The sequence below is a fragment of the Mustela nivalis genome (assembly GCF_964662115.1).
Source record: "Mustela nivalis genome assembly, chromosome: 2".
Taxonomy (NCBI): domain Eukaryota; kingdom Metazoa; phylum Chordata; class Mammalia; order Carnivora; family Mustelidae; genus Mustela; species Mustela nivalis.
In genome coordinates, this window is record NC_139021.1 from 2,863,383 (window position 1) to 2,882,268 (window position 18,886).

At 47.3% G+C, this 18,886-nt stretch overlaps 1 protein-coding gene across 49 annotated transcripts in view; it reads left to right on the top strand.

Moving 5' to 3' along the window:
• PTK2 (protein tyrosine kinase 2) overlaps positions 1-18,886 on the top strand; it is a 247,100-nt gene that overhangs the window by 70,869 nt on the left and 157,345 nt on the right. For all 49 annotated transcript variants that reach the window (XM_082720640.1, XM_082720644.1, XM_082720642.1 and 46 more), the window contains one exon: positions 11,202-11,428. In XM_082720640.1, coding sequence (XP_082576766.1) covers positions 11,234-11,428 — 195 coding nt within the window. In that variant the 5' untranslated portion in view covers positions 11,202-11,233. The remainder of the gene's footprint in view (positions 1-11,201; positions 11,429-18,886) is intronic.

An 18,886-nucleotide genomic window follows, 5' to 3' on the forward strand; every position in this document is an offset into this window, starting at 1 on the left:
AGAAATGTTCATGTTTTTCAATAGATTCTCAAAGATCTCTGTCATCACTGTATACATAGGCACATATGCATGTCTGTGTGTGCTTAAAGAAGTCCTCTCACAGAAGATGGTAAATGAACAGTAATTTTGTATTTGCAAGTGTCGCTCATTTTCCGTGTTTTGCAGAACAGCATGTTCACATATGGTTAGAAGAGAGACCTAGGCAGAAAAGTAAAAATCAAGAATGGTTGTCGTTGTAAAATGTGCACCTGTGACTTGCTGCTTTGCTGGGTTGGTAACTGTTTCTCAGGCAAGTAATTTCATCCAGGGCATTTGGCTTGGCATGTTGCTTTTGGTTAATTGTTGTGTAGAGTCTTCTGGCAAAAAGTTTTGTTCTCATTTTGTAAATAAATGTATATAATTGAAATATATCTCCTGTAAGTTGCATACATCCTATGTATCCTGGTGTAGGATTAACTACTACCTTCCGGATCAGTGTTTGCAGTGGCAGCAGCCCCAGCAGCCTCCCTGATGGCTCCCTTCAGTCAGCGTCCCCGGGAAGGTGGCCAACATTTTGATTTCTGTTGCCATGACTCACTTTGTCTGTTTATCCTAATGTCTGTGAGAGTCATCCGCGTTGGTGTATGGAGCCCTGATTTTTCATTGCTGTATAGTATTCCATTTCAGTATCCACCACAGTTTGTATTTTATTGTTGATGGATGGTTGGGTTGTTTCCAGTTTTGAACGATATGAGTGGTGCCACTATGAATACTCCATGTGTCTTTTGGTGACCCCGCAACTGTGTCTTCCTTGGGCGTGTACTTCATAGTGAAATGGCTGCTCATGGTATATGTCACGGTGTTCTTCCGCAGAGATCGCTTCCGAAGGCTTGTATCAAATCATAGCCCAGCCAGCAGTGTATAAAAGCTCTAGCTGCTCCACGTCTTTGCCACAGTAAGCACCGTTGGTGTTTAAAATTTTGGAGCCATAGAAAAGCTATACTTAAAAAATACAAATTTTAAAAATGGAGATAAAATTCATGTTCACATAACATGAAATTCTCCATGTGGTTTGAAGTGTACACACAGGGCTGTGCGACCCTCAACGCTGTCACGCTCCGTGGCCCCACAGAGAGACCCAGTACCCGTAGCCAGTCTCTCCACGACTCCGACCCCCTTGCCTCTGGCAGACTCATGCCTGCTTTCTGTCCCCTTGGAGTTGCCTGTCTTGGAATTGTCGTATAGATGGATCCTACAACATACAGCCTTTTGTCTGACTGCTTTTACTTACCGTAATGTTGTCAAGGCTTCTGCCTGTTGTGGTACTAGGACCTGTTCCTTGTTATGGCCGAGCGCTCTTCTGCTCTGTTGTAGGGATGGCCGGTTAGTTGATCCAGTCGTGTTACCAGATGTTACAGTCCTGTACAATAGAGAAGATGGAAGTTACTAAGCAGTGTCTTTACATTGGGTCTTGATAGGACGTCTGGTTGATTGGCTGCACCTGACAAAGTGGGCTTTGAGCTCGTGGATGGCTGCCTGGGGAGGCAGCTTCAGTTATCTGCCGGCGCTCCTGGAAACAGTGGAGCGTGCGTGTCGTGCTCGTCTGTTTCCGGCTTCGGCTCTCGGCTTCTTGGAGGCCCTTCTTCTTTAGTTAGGCCACTTCTGGCCTCTTTTCCTCATCATGGTTTCTCCAAACCTTCTTTTTATCCATCTCATTTCCTTTTGTTACTCTAGCCTTAATTGGATCTTAGCTCAGTGCAGTGGCTTTGTTACAATATTTAAATATCAAGCTACTGGGGTGCCAGGATGGCTCAGTGGGTTAAGCCTCTGCCTTCGGCTCCGGTCATGATCTCAGGGTCCTGGGATCAAGCCCTGCATCGGGCTCTCTGCTCAGTAGGGAGCCTGCTTCCTCCTCCTCCTCTCTCTCTGCCTACTTGTGATCTCTGTCAAATAAATAAATAAAATCTTAAAAATAAATAAATAAATAAATAAATATCTAGCTACCTAACACAGAGGAAGATGCCAGCAGAACAGTCACAAGAAACTGGGGAGCCTTCACTATGGCTGGTTTTCTAGTTGGCTTAAGGCCCAAGAGGGAAAGTCCCTTGGATCAGGTTGGCCTGTCTTGGATAACAAAGGGGACTTTTTTCCTTTGGGTGATCCATCAGACATTTCCCTTTTCCTAAATTATTTACCCAGGATACCTGTTGTACAGTTTCCACTTTGGCTATCCAGTGAAGAGTCGAGAAGAACCATAGTATCTAGGACTGGGAGCCGATGAGTTTTTGCTGGAGAGGTGAGCCACTATGTTCCATGTGCCATAGCTCCCTGTAATGTATGATTGTATGACCCCGTGCTCCCAATTGGGAGCTCCTAGCTGGCATAGAGATCCTCCTACAAACTGGTGAACTGCCGGTTTTCAGACCCTTCCCAGCAACGTGTCACATGGAACTATTAATAAATACAAGTTACTGGAGAGTTCATCTGACCTGGTGTGCAGGGGACGATTATCCGATGTCACAGAGAATGATTGGGTGGTTATGTTGGGAGAGGAGACACATAGGCTGCATGGGATACTGGACTTTTAACAATCAGTCTGTACTTGAATTGGTCTGGGTTGGGGATGCAGGTACCCTGAGAGGATTGAAGTAGATCCATACCAGTGTCTGTGGAGTTCTCTGAGGAAGGCCGTTGACCCTGACTGTGGATCCTCACGCTCATGTGTTCTCCTGTTCTCAGAGTCCCTGAGCTCTTTTGGGGCTCAAGGATATACCAGTGTCATTGGTTAGTAACTAGGGCCTGGAGCCTAGTTTAGGTGTTTTGGGGTTAATAATATTCTGGTATTAAAGATAAAGGGAGGGGCGCCTAGGTGGCTCAGTGGGTTAAGCCTCTGCCTTCAGTTCAGGTCGGGTCATGATCTCAGAGTCCTGGGATCGAGCCCCGCATTGGGCTCTCTGCTCAGCAGGGAACCTGCTACCCTGCTAACCGCCCCCCCAACTGCCTGCCTGTTTGTGATCTCTCTCTCTGTCAAATAAAATCTTTAAAAAAAAAAAAAAAGATAAAGGGAAATGTGATTCTTAGTTTTAGGGTGAAATATAGCACCATTTGGGTTCATAGCTTTAGTTCTAGGGTCCTTGCTAGAAGTTTGAGGGATGGAGACCCAAATAGGCAGTTGGACAGACTGTTGGCTCACGTGCTTGTTTTGGAAAGACAGGGGAAGGAAACAGTAGTCAGAGGGCAGAGAGTACTGGGACGGTCGCTGAACAGGTCGGTCGACTGAACCAACGTAGGTTAAGGGTGTCTACTGTCTATTGCTTGTGTAGGGTCAGTTGGGTTATCTGGTTGGAGTCGTACAGATTTGTCAAATCCAGCTGGACTACTGTTTTCATGGTACCGGAAATAGTAGAAACACAAGACCCGCTTGCTGTGTCTGGAGCCTCCAGGATCCTCCTTTCACCTTCACAGGTGTTCATGCAGGCTTCAGGCCTGATCGGTATGATTTTAAGACATGTCTGAAGTCATTATTTCTTTTCCCATTTTTAATTAGAGGTGTCTACAGAGAAAACCCCCTTTGTTTCCATAGCATGCTGAAATCCTAAACAACCTTGAAGGCCTATCTCCTGGAGATAAAGATTTTTAACTTTTAAGCTTTAAATGGGAGGATGTATGCCTGTTAGAGCCGTCAGTGCTGCCACTGAGCACAGAGGTGACTCCCATAACACAGTGACCAGAAGTTTAGAAATCCAGGGGCACCTGGGTGGCTCAGATGGCTGAGTGTCCAACTCTTGCTTTCTGCTCAGGTCGTGGTCTCGTGGGTCATGGGATCAGCCCTGCATCCTGCCCCAGGTTGGGCTCCCCACAGAGCAGGGAGTCTGCATGAGATTCTCTCTCTCTCTCTCTTTCTGCCACCTCCCTCCCCTTCTCTATCTTTTTCAAATAAATAAATACATCTTTAAAAAGTTTTAGGAAGTCCAGGACAAGATATACCTAAATTATTTTTAATATTCTAACTTGACAAAGCACTTGTATACTTTTGTTATTTTTTTACAGTGCAAAAAATGAGAAGGGTTAAAAAAGGTGACAAGGGTTTATCAGTGTAGGAAGTTACTGTAATATTAAGAAGGGAAAAGATAGTTTTCCTTCTGGATCCCAAGACGGAATCTGTTTAACATATGTTTTAGGAGTTTAGCTAATTGGATATATGGAAAAGATTATTTCTGATTGTTTCTAGGTTTTACTCCTTTTAGAAGGTAAGGGAACAGATCACAATGTTGGCCAGTAGTCACCCCTATGTTTCTGAGTTTAAATATACAGAAGGAGGGGCGCCTGGGTGGCTCTGTTGGTTGAGCATCTGCCTTCAGTTCAGGTCGTGATCTCCGGATCTTGGGATCGAGCCCCGCATCAGGCTCGGTGGTGGTAGTGGAGGGGTGGTTTCTGCTTCAGCCTCTCCCCCCTACCCTTCCCCACACTGTGCTCTCTTGTTCTGTCAAATAACTAAACAAAATCTTTAAAACATAAACAAAAACACACAAGTTAACCTGGCAATTCACAGACCTGTACCCCTGAGGATAAAAATATATGTTTATAAAAAATAAAAAATTTAAAAAATACACACACACACAAGTTACACACTTAACACATGTAACTTTAGATTTAAAACCTGCTCATCTCAACAGCATTTTGTCAGTATGGGTTTTATAAATATCAGATATGTTTAAATAGGCTGAACGTAAGTAGGACTGCTCATAACTCAGCACAGTCGCACTCTTTCTATTTTGCCATTCCTCATTTCCTTAGGATTTTTTTACGTCTCCAAAAATTATTCATAGTTACCTTCAAGGTCTCAATATTACCAATCTAAGAAATCAATTTAAAGTTGATATTAAAGGCTAATATTGAATATTTTCATCAGAAATACAGCATGAAAATTTTTATAGTTATATCTCAGATAAAGTAAATGATTTACATAATTGGCCATATTTTCTGAAGTCAAAAAACAATCTGTTTAATAAAAATATTAGTTGAATTGTTATACAGACAGTCCGTGCTGTGCGTGGCTCCAGTATGCACAAATACCAATTTCTGTGGCTTCAGTGACACCAGTCCTCAATGGCATGGTTCAGTTGTAGTTCACACATAAGTCAGCTGGGAGCCGCTGTGTACGGTGCGAACTCAGTCTGCAGAGCACTACAGAAATGACAGATGTGACGTGTGACCGGTAGCCAGTCGCAGTACCTCTCTCCCTGCGTCTGTGACTCAGTTTATACACAGACAGCAGATGTGCAGTCGTGGTGCCTTTTTGTTTGCCAGTGATCAACCCCTGTGACATCTTACAAAAATGGACTGTCATAGGAGGGAATTGGGCAACAAAGATGAAATGCAGAGTTGAAGCAGCAGAGGGTCGCCCAGGAAGTGGAGTGGAACGTGCTGAGCACCTGTGAAGCCGGCGACTCCCGTGGAGCAGGAGCAGCGGAGCCCTCGGCTTGCCTGCAGCCGCCCTAGGAACCGGGGGACGTGTTGCATTAATCTGGCCAGTGGACCCAGGAGTTATTTCAGCTTTTAAGGCCTGTGCTGGAGTTTGGGCAGGCTCGAAATGCTGCAGCTGGAGATGACGCAGACGCAGAAATGCCAGCAGCACGGCAGGAAGTAACTAAGAGTGCTGAGAGTGTGCACACACGCGTGGGTGTGCGTGCGGTGCGACAGACACTTCCTGCACGTGCAGATCGCCATGCGGGGTTCTGACTGAGAGTCACAGAAACAGGTAGTTGACTGTAGGAAGGTCGCCTTTGCTGTGGAGCCGGACTTGCTAATTGCGTAGTCAGAGGAGCTTCGTAAATAAAGGCGAACTTACTGACGAAGAGAGTTGTGGCAAAACAGAGGATGTTCTGGTGGACGTGAACCTGGCAAGAAAGTTCGTTATCAGACGTGCTTTCGCAGGTGGCTTACGACACTGAACGTACAAGGGATAAAGTGCTGGATGCTGACTCGAAACTTAGAAGGGAGTAGGACAGTTTGGCCAGGCATTGGAAAGATGCTCGCTCCGTATCCTTAGTCATGGAGTGGGGGGAGGACAGAGGCAAGTGCTGTTCAGGCCACGTGGGCAAGTCATCGTAGGGCCCCACACTCCTGTGCCGGGCGAGAGCCACTCGTGCTTGCGTCCGCTGGAATGCACGCCGTCCCGGTCATCTGTTGCTGACGGCAAGTCATCCCAACACTGAGTGGCTTGAAGTGACAAGAATTATTTTGTTCAGATCTGCAGTCTGGACAGGGCTCGACAGGGACAGCTATTTCCGTGTGGTGGGAGCTCGGGTGTCACAACTGGGAGCCAGAGGAGCCCCCCTGGAGGGTGGCTCTGCCCCCCCCCCCCCCCCCCCCGGAGGATGGCTCAGAAGCCTGTGCTGGCTCTTGGTGGGAAGGCTGGCTCAGGCTTCGGTTGTCAGAGCTCAGTTCTTGGGCTTCTGGAGAGCCTGTTGGTTGGGTTTCGTGAGCGAGTAGCCCAAGAGAACCAAGGGAACCAAGGGAACCTGGTTTGCCTTTTCTTACCTAGCGTAGGATGTTTCTTAGGCTGGTCAGAAGCCCCCCAAGACTTGAGGGCAAGGAACCTGTTGGAGAGACAGTCAGGACCAGTGTTACAGCTTCTTTGGGAAAATACAGGCTGTCACATACTGATACTATAACATTAAATATCTAAGTAGTGTGAGCTCTTCGTTAAGTAAAATCCGCGTAGGAAATTTAGTATATTCGGGTTAGACTCTGTGAGAAGAGAAACCCAAATCTTGTATGGAAGGAGAAAGTTTTTACACCCATCTAGTTTGTTGAAGGGTTTACTGGAACTAGGGTCATCACCAACTCCTTAAAAATTCTCCAAACTTGTTTATGTCTGAAGGTGTTTAAATTGAGCGGGTCAGTGTGCGTTCTTTGTTGCGACCCTCCTGTCTGGTGGACAGCGCGAGTGTTATTAAAGGGCCGGCGCCTTTCAAGCATCCCCAGTTCGTGGTCTCGGCGGATCTTAGCGTGTCAGAGCGAGGATCATCTAGAGGACTCAGGAAGATGCTCCTTTCCCCTCTCTCACATGTGCTGTGTTACGCGGGGCGTTTACCTCGGACTTGGGGGTGAGGCCCAGAGTGAAGCCCAAGGTTTGTCAGCACCTGGTTTCCTCACACCCTGACTTGGGACTTCTTTCAAGAGCTGAAAAAGTGTCTGTCTCCTGTGTAAAGGGAGAGCTGAGGCTCCGGCAGTCAGCAGCGAGGTCAGCGTTGCCGATGCAGGAAGCCCCAGGCCCCCCGCACAGGGCTGTCTGGACTGGGGCCTTGGGCCGAGTCCTGGGGCCTCTGGTGCTGAGCTGATGGCAGCGCTTTCTCTGCGGAGACGTGTGTCCACTGCTTCCTGAAGCCCCGTGACGGGTTCTGCCGTGGACTTCGGGCCGTGGAGGCGTGTTGCAGTAACGTTTTTGGCTTGGCTTATCCCTTGGCACGCTCGGTGTCGCGGGTAGTGACTTTCACTGCTGGGATGCCAGTTCCTCGGAGCAACTCTGGGGACGCGGGGTTGCCTGTCAGGACGCAGCTGCACTGTGTGTGTGCATCCTGCTGTCCAGCCCGGGGAGCGAGAGAGAGTGTGGAGTCGACCAGAAGTGTCGTTGATTGCATCCGACCGCCCAGCAACCTGGCCGCATTCATTCTTAATTGTAGCAGTTCACCCGTATGTTATTCTCAGAGATTTTCTTCACACATAGCCGTGCAGTCTGGGAATAGTGATACTTCTCTTCCTTCCTTCCCAGCCCTGAGTTTTTGCCTTCATTTTCGCCCATGGAACCTGGCTGGGAAGCCTTCCAGAACGGTGGTGACCAGAGGTGGTAGTGGTGGGCACCCACCCACTCATTCTTTTTCCTGGAGGCGGGACAGGGGCTCTTCCCAGCACTATGTAAATTAGGTTTAATGTAAATACCCCCTTCAGTTCAAGGAAGCTGCTTCCTGTTTTTATTTTGCTTAAAGATTTTATCCTGAGTGGCTGGTAAACTTGGCCAGATGCTTTTCTGCATATATTAAGACACCTGTGGTTCTCCTCCTTTCTGAAATCTGGTTGGTTATATTGATTGGTTAAAAAAAAAATTAAGAGGGTTTTTGTTTGTTTTAAGAGCTGTTTTAGGCTTGCAACAAACTTGAGGGAAGGTCCAGGGATTTCCCCTCTGCCCACTGATCTGGTACCGTACACAGCCGTACCGTCGTCAGCACCCCCAGCAGAATGGTGCTTGTGTTACACGTGGACTTACCGATCACCCGAAGTGCACGATCTGCTGTACGGTTCACTCTGGGGGTGCATACCCTGTGTGTGGACAGATGTATAGTGACATGTGTCATCATGATACGTCATACGTACTCTTTTCACTGCCCTAAAAATCCCTTGTGCTCCACATTCTCATCCCCGCCCCTCCTCCCCAACTCTGCATCTACTGAAATTTTACTGTCTCTGTGGTTTTGCCACTTTCAGAGTGCTGTATAGTTGGATTCACAGAGTGTGATCGGCTTCTCTCAGTAACATGCATTTACAGTTCCTCCAAGTGTTTTCGTGGTTTGGTAGCTCATTGCTTTTTCGCACTAAATGTTCATTGCTGGGATGGACCACAGTTCTCTTACCCTTTCCCCTGCTGAAGGGTGTCTTGGTGGCTTCCATGTTGGCAGTAGGAAGAAGGCTGTTGCAAACACAGAGCGCTTTTTGAATGTTTAACTGCCTTTGCATTCTTCTGATGAACCTCTCTTGGTTATAATATGCTATTTAAAAATATTGTGTGATTAAATTTGCTGATTTTTTAAAAAGATTTTTGCACCCGTGTTGATAAGAAAGATTGATTTGTACGCTTTCTTGTGTTGTCCTTGTCTGCTTTTCTATCATTGCTTTGCTGGTCTCGTATGGTAAGTGGGAAATGTCCCCTATTTGTTCAGTAGAAGAATTTCTGTAAGATTAATATCATTATTCCTTAAATTATTGGAAGAACTCAGATATTCCTTTGTGGGAAGAATTTTAAATACAGATTGACCATTTTTAATGGAAGATGTCTATTTCGGCTTTATGTTTCTGGTCTTGGTTTTGTACACCAGCAGTTTATAGTGGCTTAAGTTGTACTTTGCGAAGAATTGTGTGTGCATCTCAGGGTACCTGGGTGGCTTCGTCGGTTAGGTGTCTGCCTTTGGCTTGGGTCATGATCCCAGGGTTCTGGGATCGAGCCCCAAGTCAGGCTCCCCGCTCAGTGGGTAGCCTGCTCCTCCCTCTCCCTCTGCCGCTCCCCCTGCTTTCGTGCTCTCTTTCTCTCTCTCTTTCTCAGTTAAATAAATAAATAAAATCTTTAAAAAAAAATTGTATATGCAACTCAACTTTCATGTTCATTGACATACAGTTCGTGACTTTCTCTTGTCAGTATCTGATACTCTGTCATCACCTCCCGTTAAGAACATCCTCTTCTCTGTTCTGTTTCATCCTTGATGGCGTTGGTTTCCACCGGACCTTTTTCCCTTGGTTAGTCTTGCTAGATGTCTATCAGTTCCATTATTCTTGTCAAAACAAACCAGCAAACCTTGGTTTTGTTCAACTGCTAAATGCACTGTGAGATGGTGGATATTTAGATCACTAATTTCCGATCTTCATTGCTAGTACATGCATTTAGGAGTATAGATCTTGGGGACTGCAGGCTGACTCAGCAGGTGGAGTGTGTAACTCTTGATCTTGGGGTTGTAAGTTTGAGCCCCAGGATGGCTGTAGAGATTACTTAAAAATAAAGTCTTTAAAAAAAAGTGAGTTTGGATTTTAATGGATTCACAGCACTGTCTGCATGTAGCGCCAATCTTTCTTTTAATTGCATTGTTAAATTCAGAATACTCTGAGTTTCTTTTTGGCTAATGGGTTACTTGAAATACATTGCTTGGTTTCCAGACAGTTAGGGATTTTCTAGTTGTTTTGTAGTTGTCCAGCTTTAATGCTAGACACAAAATATACTTTAGTAACATCAGTCCTGATGTTCATGGCATCCTGCTCTTCACCCGGCCCTTGGCCGGTTTCAGTGACTGCCTCCCGTGCACAGGCAGTGAGCATTCCCCTGCAGACAGGACTTGGGCTGGGGCCTAGAGCTTTCTGTTGGTTAGAGTGAGTCTGTCAGCCATGCACTTGTGTCTCATGTCCTGGGCCCGGGTGGACTCCTCATCCCTTCTGCCTGTTTTCAGCCTCACCAACTTCTAGAGGCTCCCTCTGGGCTTGGTTCCAGGATTGGTGACTGTCTTAAGGGGACACCTACCTAGCAGAGTATGTGTCTTGCTCACCAGAGTCCTGGAGTCCCCACGCTTCTCACTTGATCTCTCATGGCCAAAAGCTCAGCTGCTTTATGTCTCATCGGTGGCTTTTCTTGGATCTTCAGGCTCTCGAAGGCCCAGAATTGGCAGATGTCCTTTGGGAAAAGGCAGCTGTTCAGTGTCTCTTACGTCTCCATCTGTGTCCCCTGCTGTCCTGGTTGCCTCACAACATCTCGGACTCGAAAACATTGGGCTGGTTTTTAATCTGACTTTTCTGAGTTTTCTCAGTGGGAGTGTTCGTCTTGGCCAAACTACCCCCACGTTCAAGTGGGAGTCCTCCTGTCACTAGGACGGACTTGGGTTGGTTCAGTTTTGTTTTCAGCTGTGACTGGGCTGACTCTTTTGCTGAGGCACTGGCTAAGCGGTAGGGCCTGGCTTTACCTCTGGGGTTTTCGACTCCAGGGCCGCGTGTGTGTCCTGCCCACTCCCGGAGCGTTCGTTGTGTGAGGAGAGAGCCGCAGCTCAGTGCGAGGTTTCAGATGGAGGCAGCATAAGGAACGTACTTGGCTTTCCTGGGAGATTTTCCCCCAGATTTAAAGGCTGGGATTTTACAAGGGAGGACGGTGAGGGGATATTGTTCATAGATGGTGAACTTTTGACAGAGCTGAAATAGGACCTTTCAATTTGTCAAGAAACATTTAACAAGTATTTGTGACGCTGCTGTGAATTCGCTGCTGCCGTGGGTGCCGGGGAGCAGGGATGGTCCCGGTCAGTCAGGTCTCCGCTCTCCTGATGCTCCCCTTCTGCGTGTAACGTGACCAGAGGGAAGAACGTCGAGCAGCGTTGTTAGTATGAGGACCAGCATGCCACGTTTTAATAGATTTTAACCACATTTTAATAGATTTCAAATATGGTACACTGACCATTTTTTTTTTTCTCTTCTAGAGTATGACAGATACATAGCATCTAGCAAAATAATGGCAGCTGCTTACCTTGACCCAAACTTGAATCATACACCGAATTCGTGTACCAAGACTCACCTGGGCGCCGGCGCGGAGCGGTCCCCCGGGGCAATGGAGCGGGTGTTGAAAGTCTTTCATTACTTTGAAAACAGCAGCGAACCAGCTACTTGGGCCAGTATTATCAGGCACGGGGATGCGACTGACGTCCGGGTAGGTACATCTTCCTGGAGGTAGCGCCATGGACATTTAGGTTAAATAAGCATGTAGGTTAATGGCACAAACCAAAAAAAGATAAAAATTTTTATTCCTGTATTACAGCAATGTTACCTTTTGCTTTATAATATTTATTCATGTAATATGTGACTGACCAGAACTTTAAGTGTAAAATCTCTTAGGAAAATAATAACTGAACCATATGTTATCCATATAAAGCTATGCATGTGTTTCTCTTTCCCTTTTTTTAAACTCTTTAGCATAGAAGAGAACACAGTAATTAAAATAACCTCTAATACTTAGGAAATAAACTATTTTCTAGAAAGGGAATCTTGACGGTATCTGCATGACCCCAGATAGGATAGATTCTTCAAAAACTGACTGGGTCCGTATACCAAACACTTGCCAAGGTTCTGGGGCTGTCAAGGGTCCCTGCTTCTCCAGCCTCCTGTCTGCTGGAGGGGGGCGGGGGACACCTGCGGCCTTAGTTGCAGGGCAGACAGAGTGTGCTTCCCCGGCGAGCCTGGGGGCGAGGAAGCCTGCGTGATGCTGCGCGTGGCTGGTGGCCTGTGGGCCAGGAGTGGTGGGAGGCGCGAAGAGCCCAGGTTGCTGGGAGTCGGTGCGGTGAGCGGGCAGCAGCGCGCTCTCAGAGAACCGAGTTCAGGACATCAGTTTTCAGCAAGTGTTTACTTTGTCCACGTGTTAGAGAACCACTGCTCCTTCCTTCCCTCTACCTACTCCCCTGTTCATCTCTAGGGAGGACAGTGTCCAGTGCCAGGATGAACAGATGTGTCTGTTCCCCCTTTCTTTGCGTAACAATGAAGCTAATTCATCTGCTCCTCTTTAACTTATATGCCTGAAGTACTTTTAGCAAATTAAAGGGATAATTTCCCATTATCTCTATAATGTTGGAGTCCTCACTGTTCAGGCGGATTCATTATTCAAAGGTGAATAATTCATTCAGACTTAAATATGTATTAACATCTGTTCATGTGCTGTAGTTGAATGTAGTAGTCTCTTGTTACAGACTTTTTATGAAGCTTGATGGCTTTTCCTAATTTTCCTGTAGTTTTGTTTTACATTTAACCTTATAAACACAATCACTTGGTAGCAAGGCCAGCAGCTGGTGTTCTGTCTTAATGTTAATTGGAGGGTTTACGATGGAGACAAACCTTACAAACAGAGTTTATGGGAAGGCTCTTAGTGTATGTTCTAGTCTTTGTGAATTTGAGTTACAGTGAATGAGGAAGTTTGTTAAAAACATTGCATCAACCTTAATAAACTTCTGAGTATTCGCACAGGAGGTGTGCCTCTCAGAGATATGAATTTGACAAGACATTTAGCAGATATTCAAGATTGATTATATCCGAAAATGTACCTTGGAAAGGCTCCACGACAAAGGTGTTTTGGTATCAGATTTACTGCACACAAGAGGATCCACATCAAGGAGAAAACCAGTGATCACCGGGCACACGTCAAGCCTGTAGCCAATGTTACAAACTTATCAGACATGAAAAGCATTTATGTTGTGAAGAAGAAAGCCAGATTCACATATCTGAGTTATGAGAACATATTTGTTGAACTTTTATGAAGATCACTACAAGCACATCCATGTAACTGAGACCCGGGTGTTTTTATTTCATAGTAATTGATAAATGTTTGAAATTTAACAGCTCCCATCAGTTGATGATTTTTCAACTTGAGGCAAAGAACTCTGAGGTGGCATTGATTGGTTCGCGAGAGCTTTTCCTGTGATGGAAGCTGGGTGTGATTCATGACCTGCTTTCATTTAATGCAGTGACATTTGGAAATGCAGTATTTTACTGTGAATTAATGGATCTGTACGACTGAACGAACCGAAGCACATGTCCATGCTGTCTTTCTCCTCAGGGAGCATCACACAAGGAACGGTACAGACCAAGGCACGCGCCTGTGTTGTTAGGCAGGAGTACAGTGGAAGCAAGACAGCAGCCCTTGAGGCCCGGTGACCTACGGCCGAAGTGGGGGGGTCGGAGTGGAAGTGTGGGCGCGTGGCAGAAAGAAATAGACCATTTAGTAATGGTAGCAGAGAAGAAGCCAGGCCACCCAGTTTCTGCGAAGAGATGGCTTACTGTCGTCCACAACAACGACGTAGTTCGATTCCGACCCTCACTGCCGCGCCACCTGCCCCAGTAGCCGAGTGCAGCGCTCGCGCGCCCCGAAGTAGGTAGTCTCAGCTGCTGTTTTCTCGGGACAAACACAAGGTTCTGCAGATGTAGTGTGGAAGAAGAATGTAAAATATCTCATTAGTAACCTGTTTTGATTGCCTGTTGAAAAGACCATGTTCTTGACATCGTAGGTTAAATAAAATGTTATTAAACTTGAATTGATCCATTTCTTTTTACCTTTTTTTTTTTAGAAAATTTAAAGTAACATACAGCTTGCTTGCATTTTTATTTCTGCCAGACAGTTGCGCTCTGTAGAAAGTAGCCATCAGAGAGACTGCCTGACTCGGAAGTACCGCCACCTCTGGGGGCATTGAGAGGCTTATTTGCAGCAGGAAATAACTGGATTCTTGTTGCAGTTCATAACCAAGGTTTGATCTCTCATGCTGCAGTTCGTAATCTTGCTCCTTTCACATGTATGTGCTACTCCTATTTAGTTAATTTCAATGTTCGGTTCTTGAGAGGATCCCCAGGACCTCTCAAGAGGTTATAGGCAACGTGTGCCAGGCAGCGACAGAAGAGGCTCCTTTGTGAAGGGACCTAAGAGTCTCGGGGGCAGGCCCTGTGACTCAGAGTCCGTCACCGGCCCACGTGGCCACGGCTGTGCGGGAGGAGGCCCTGGACCTCCTTGTGGGGGTCTGTGAGACGGGCACGGGAGCACCTTCTCTCTTCACCTTCGGCCTCAACCCATGTGACTGCGCAGGCACCGCCTGAATCAGGTGCAGGTCGTACCCCCAGTCCCGATTCCCGACAAGTGCTGGTGGGCTCGTGCATCCTGCCCTAAGGAAGCGACGGCCACGGACGCAGACACCCCTTACCTTGGCCGTGGCTTTGGCCCCGGGTCGGCCTTGTGCTCCAGGCAGCTCTGGAGCTCAGGTTGAGGTCAACCCCGAAGCACCAAGGTTAACCCATGCCGGACTATATTGAATACGAACGGTCATCTAGAAACATGGTAGTGGTACTTCGGAGTTGTAAGAGTTACAGGAAACTCCAGATTCTAGCAGAGGACTCCCCTGCTTGGGAAACAGAATGACATTTACTTCTGCAGTGCTGGATGCAGGACTGGACAGTGTCTTCTCTGGGCTCAGGGAAGGAACTTGTACCTCAGAAGTCTCCCACACAGACTGCTCGTGAAGATGTGGAACGAAGGTGTTTTGTAGAGAAGTAGGGTGTAGGACGTTAATACCACAAGCTCTCTTTAAGAAAACAGTTAGGAGACTTAATGGATCCGACCCGGGAGCCCAGAAAGCAGTGCTGGAGGGATGTGGGCTGCGGCCTGCGTGCAGCCCCCTCGCACCTCTCCTCCATCGCCGTGGCCTCTTCAGGCTGTGACCAGCGTTTACTCCAGCTCTGCCTTCTCCACACCTGCCCCCTGTTCTGACTGGTCTCCCTCTGAACTTGGGACCTGTGCCGCCCAGCTGCCTCTGCCCCTCTCGTCTGTCTCCATGCTTCTGACTCCGAAAGGACTGTCTGTACGTCCATCTGAGGGCCTCCCTTCTTTCAGACACTTAGAATCACCTGTTGCTCCTTCTTCGCTTATGCCCCGCATCCAATTCAGTAGCTGTTTGTGTCCACACGGTTCCCCAGATGCACCCAGAATCCACCCACATCATCTGACCCCTGCTGCGACACCTTCTTTGAGCCACTTGGTCTCCTGACATCCCACCGTCCCCCAGGGACACCTCTGTCTGTTCATAGTCCAGCAACAAGGTGGTCCTATGAAAAAGCCAGAGTGTGTCACTCCTCCACTCAGAACCTTCCTGTGGCTTCCTCTTTCGTGGAAGGTGAGGGTTCAGGTCCTTCAGAAGCCCCTGACTCTTCTCTCCCTGTCACATTCCACAGCCTTCTCTCCTCTGGCTCACTCCCTTTGACTTGCTGCTTCCTGGGCTGTTTCTCCAACGTGCCGGTCTTGGAGTCATTAGCTCAAAACCTCCAGCAGCTCCCCATTTCTCTCAGAGGAAAGCCGAGTTCCTTCAGTGGCCGATGAGAATGGGCTCCTTGTGGCCCATTCTTACCCAATTTCTGTGACTGCCCTAACACCCTCAGCCTCCCAGCCCAGGAGGGCTCCCTCTTTTCCACCTTTTCTGTTGCCTGTCACCCCATTTTGATGGTGGCTTCTCCTTGAGTTGTCTTGTCTCTTGATTTGTTTACTCTTTTATTCTCTGCTTTCTTCCCCTAGACTGAAAGCTCTGTGACAGCAGGGGCCTTCCTGCCTCCTGCTGATGTCCCTGGCATCTTCAGCAGGGCCTCACAGGCACAGCATCTACCTGGCAGATCCCCATGGCAGGGACTACACGAAATCCTAGAGGAAATGGAGTATTTCTGACAGAAATGTAAATTAGGAACGTTGGTTGCAGAAGTACCAAGTAGTAGACTAATAATCATAAAAGAAGTTGAATTGAGAGAGATTACACCTATCAAAAACCATACCTGGGCTTACTGATAACTTCTGTCAGATCTTCAGTCCTACCTTGGTACTATTTTCCTTAAATCACAGGGTCTAAAACAATCCATTTATACTGAGACACCACATCTGGGCAGGGACCACATGATGCCACTGAAGATTAAGTTGCAGTTGAGTTGTTGGACAGTATTGTTGGCACGTTCAAAGTATCTATCTTCACGTTTACTAATGAGCCCGAGGCCCTTTTCTGACTGTGCAGTGCACTCGGAAGTTTCCATGCTCGTCCTGAACCTTTAGAGCAAGGTGATGGGATTGCGTGAAGTTGCGAGCGGAAATCAGTCCTGTGGCTTGCTGAAAGGTGAATGTGTTTGGATTGGGACTGTTGTAACCGAGCTGGCAGTGGGAAGAATGACAGTGGAGAGAAACATTCTGATCAGTTTCAAATCAGCTTTCTGATCGGGGTGCGTAAACACGTGAACGGTTTGCGATTCTGTGAGTTGGTGGAGTCGGGAGCTCTGTGAACAGAGCTGTGCTGTGCTAGCAATGGCTGGTGGCTGTCAGAGAAGGCACCCAGCGGGCAGTTTCCCCCGAGCTCAGCCGCAGATGGCTGCCTGGAGGCCTCTGTGTGCAGTAGCCCTGTGGTCTCTCCCGTGGTCGCCAGGGCTTATTGTTAGGTGTTGTCACTGATGCCTTCTGTGTGTCTCCATTTTCAAATGTAAACTACTTCTATCTGCTGAGGATCCGGTGAATGTGCGTTTAAAAACTCGAGCACTGATTACTGGTATTCAAATAATTTTGGCGCAGGAAAGGACTACAGAGATTTTAGTTAAATTACTCCTTTAATGGAGGGAGAGTGTCACCCAGGAAGAAACTAGAAAGAATAACCTTAAGGAAAAAAAATGGAGTCCAAAGCAGTGTTAAGAAGATTTTGTGACTGCACAAGCATGAGGAAGTTAATTCTCTGTCACTAGACCCGCAGAGTTGGTGATTGTGGCAGGCAGAATAATGGCTCCTGAAGAGGGCCACGTCCTAATCCAGAACCGGTGTATACGTGACCTTCCTTGGCGGATGGGACCAAGATGAAGATGACCTTGAGATGGGGGAGATGAGGAGCTGCAGACCTTTTCTGGCTGTGGTCAGAGGGAGGGGGCCGCGGAGGAAGGGTCAGACGCAGCACTGCTGGCTTTGTGGATGCACAGAAGAGCCTCTGGCAGCCGGAGAAGGCCAGCCTAGAGCTTCCAGAAAACAGCACTTCCCTGCCAACACCTTGATTTTAGCCCAGTGAGACCCATTTCAGACTTGCGATCTTACAGAAGTGAGAAGTACGCGTTTGTGTTCTGTTAAGCCCAGAAGTTTGTGGTCATCTGTCAGAGCAGCAGTAGGAGGAAGGACTTTGTCGTTGTCCCGGAGGACTTCGGGGCCGACTTCAGGCTGAGTGCCGAACCGACAGTGGTAGCAGTTGGCTTCCTTACCTTGAAGAGCATCTGAAAGAGAGACACAGACCAGGAGCCGCCGGACATTGTAGTGAGCAGATCAGGAGTGATGACTGCACCCGCACTCCTGGGAGGAAGTAAAGAGATGAGTGCTGTTAACATCACCGTGCGGGTGTCAGATCGCTCTCGCGATGAAGGAGCCTGGCAGGTCCCTGAGAAGACAGCTAGACAGAACACATGTCTCCTGCGCTCTGGTTGCCGCCTTCCCCACAGACAGGCCGTGCTAGTGGATGTGTTCAGCATCACCTCTCTCCTTCTAGACGAAGGCTTCGGAGGGTACGGGTTCTGTCTTACCCATCATATGTAGGCTAGAGGCGGACGTGTTCACTCACCAAATGAGTGAGTAATATTCAAGACTGAATGGACGAGAAGGGACAGTTTGCAGGATTTCTTTCTACCAGTTGAGAGGTCATTATTTCTTTCTAGAGCATTGTCTAAAAAATAAGTGACCAAGGTGACCAAGCAAAATCATAAAAAGAACATTTAAAAATGAAATTACAGCGTCATCTTACTAGTACATGACCAGGAAAAGGTAAACTAGAACAACAATGAAATGCCCTGCCCCCACCCCACAGTCCATCACATTGATTAGACACTTGGATTGATTTTATCCGGCACTGGCATGAGATGAAGGACAGTCTCAAACATTATGTGCCAAGTATCATTGCTCTAGTTTCCCTGGTGGCCATACTTCCAAAAATGCCACCTTTTTAAGTCGCTTTTGATCCAGTGCATCTGTTTTTGAGCAGTGCTGCCTGTGGGTGCGTGATACCAGCTAGAAGCTCGTTGGTAGTGGTTCCGCACACATCTCACTTCCGTTCTCCCCCAGAGCAAGGAAGCCAGCGAGAAGATAGCTGTCCACTCGGAAGAGAAGGGCTCTGGAGGCTGCGTGTTGTGTTCCTGATAAGACAGAAGCATGGTGCCTACACTGGCTAGGGTCTTTCACCTTGAATCCTTTTCCTGTGAATATCTCATGTCAGAATTAATCAGGAATATTATATATTTCCTAATTCTGGGATATGATATAGATGAGTAAAGGGATATTTCAAAGTAGCTAAATGTAGGTTTATATACTCTGGGTGGGATTGTCCTGGGACATCAAAGCCAGGTTGAGGAATTTAAATTTAATTCAGGTGCCATTAGTGGCATATTGTAAACCCTGTCCTCTTGTGTCCCTGGAGGTCCTTTTCTAAACGTGTGTGTTCCAGAAGTAATAACGTGTGATACATGCGTACATTCCATATGGTAGTACTGTTGGGGTGGTTTGTTTTGAGTGTGCATTCCTTACTAAATATTTAGTTCTCAAAGTTACTTTTCAGTCACGCAGAACCAAATATTTAGTTTTCCAAATTAT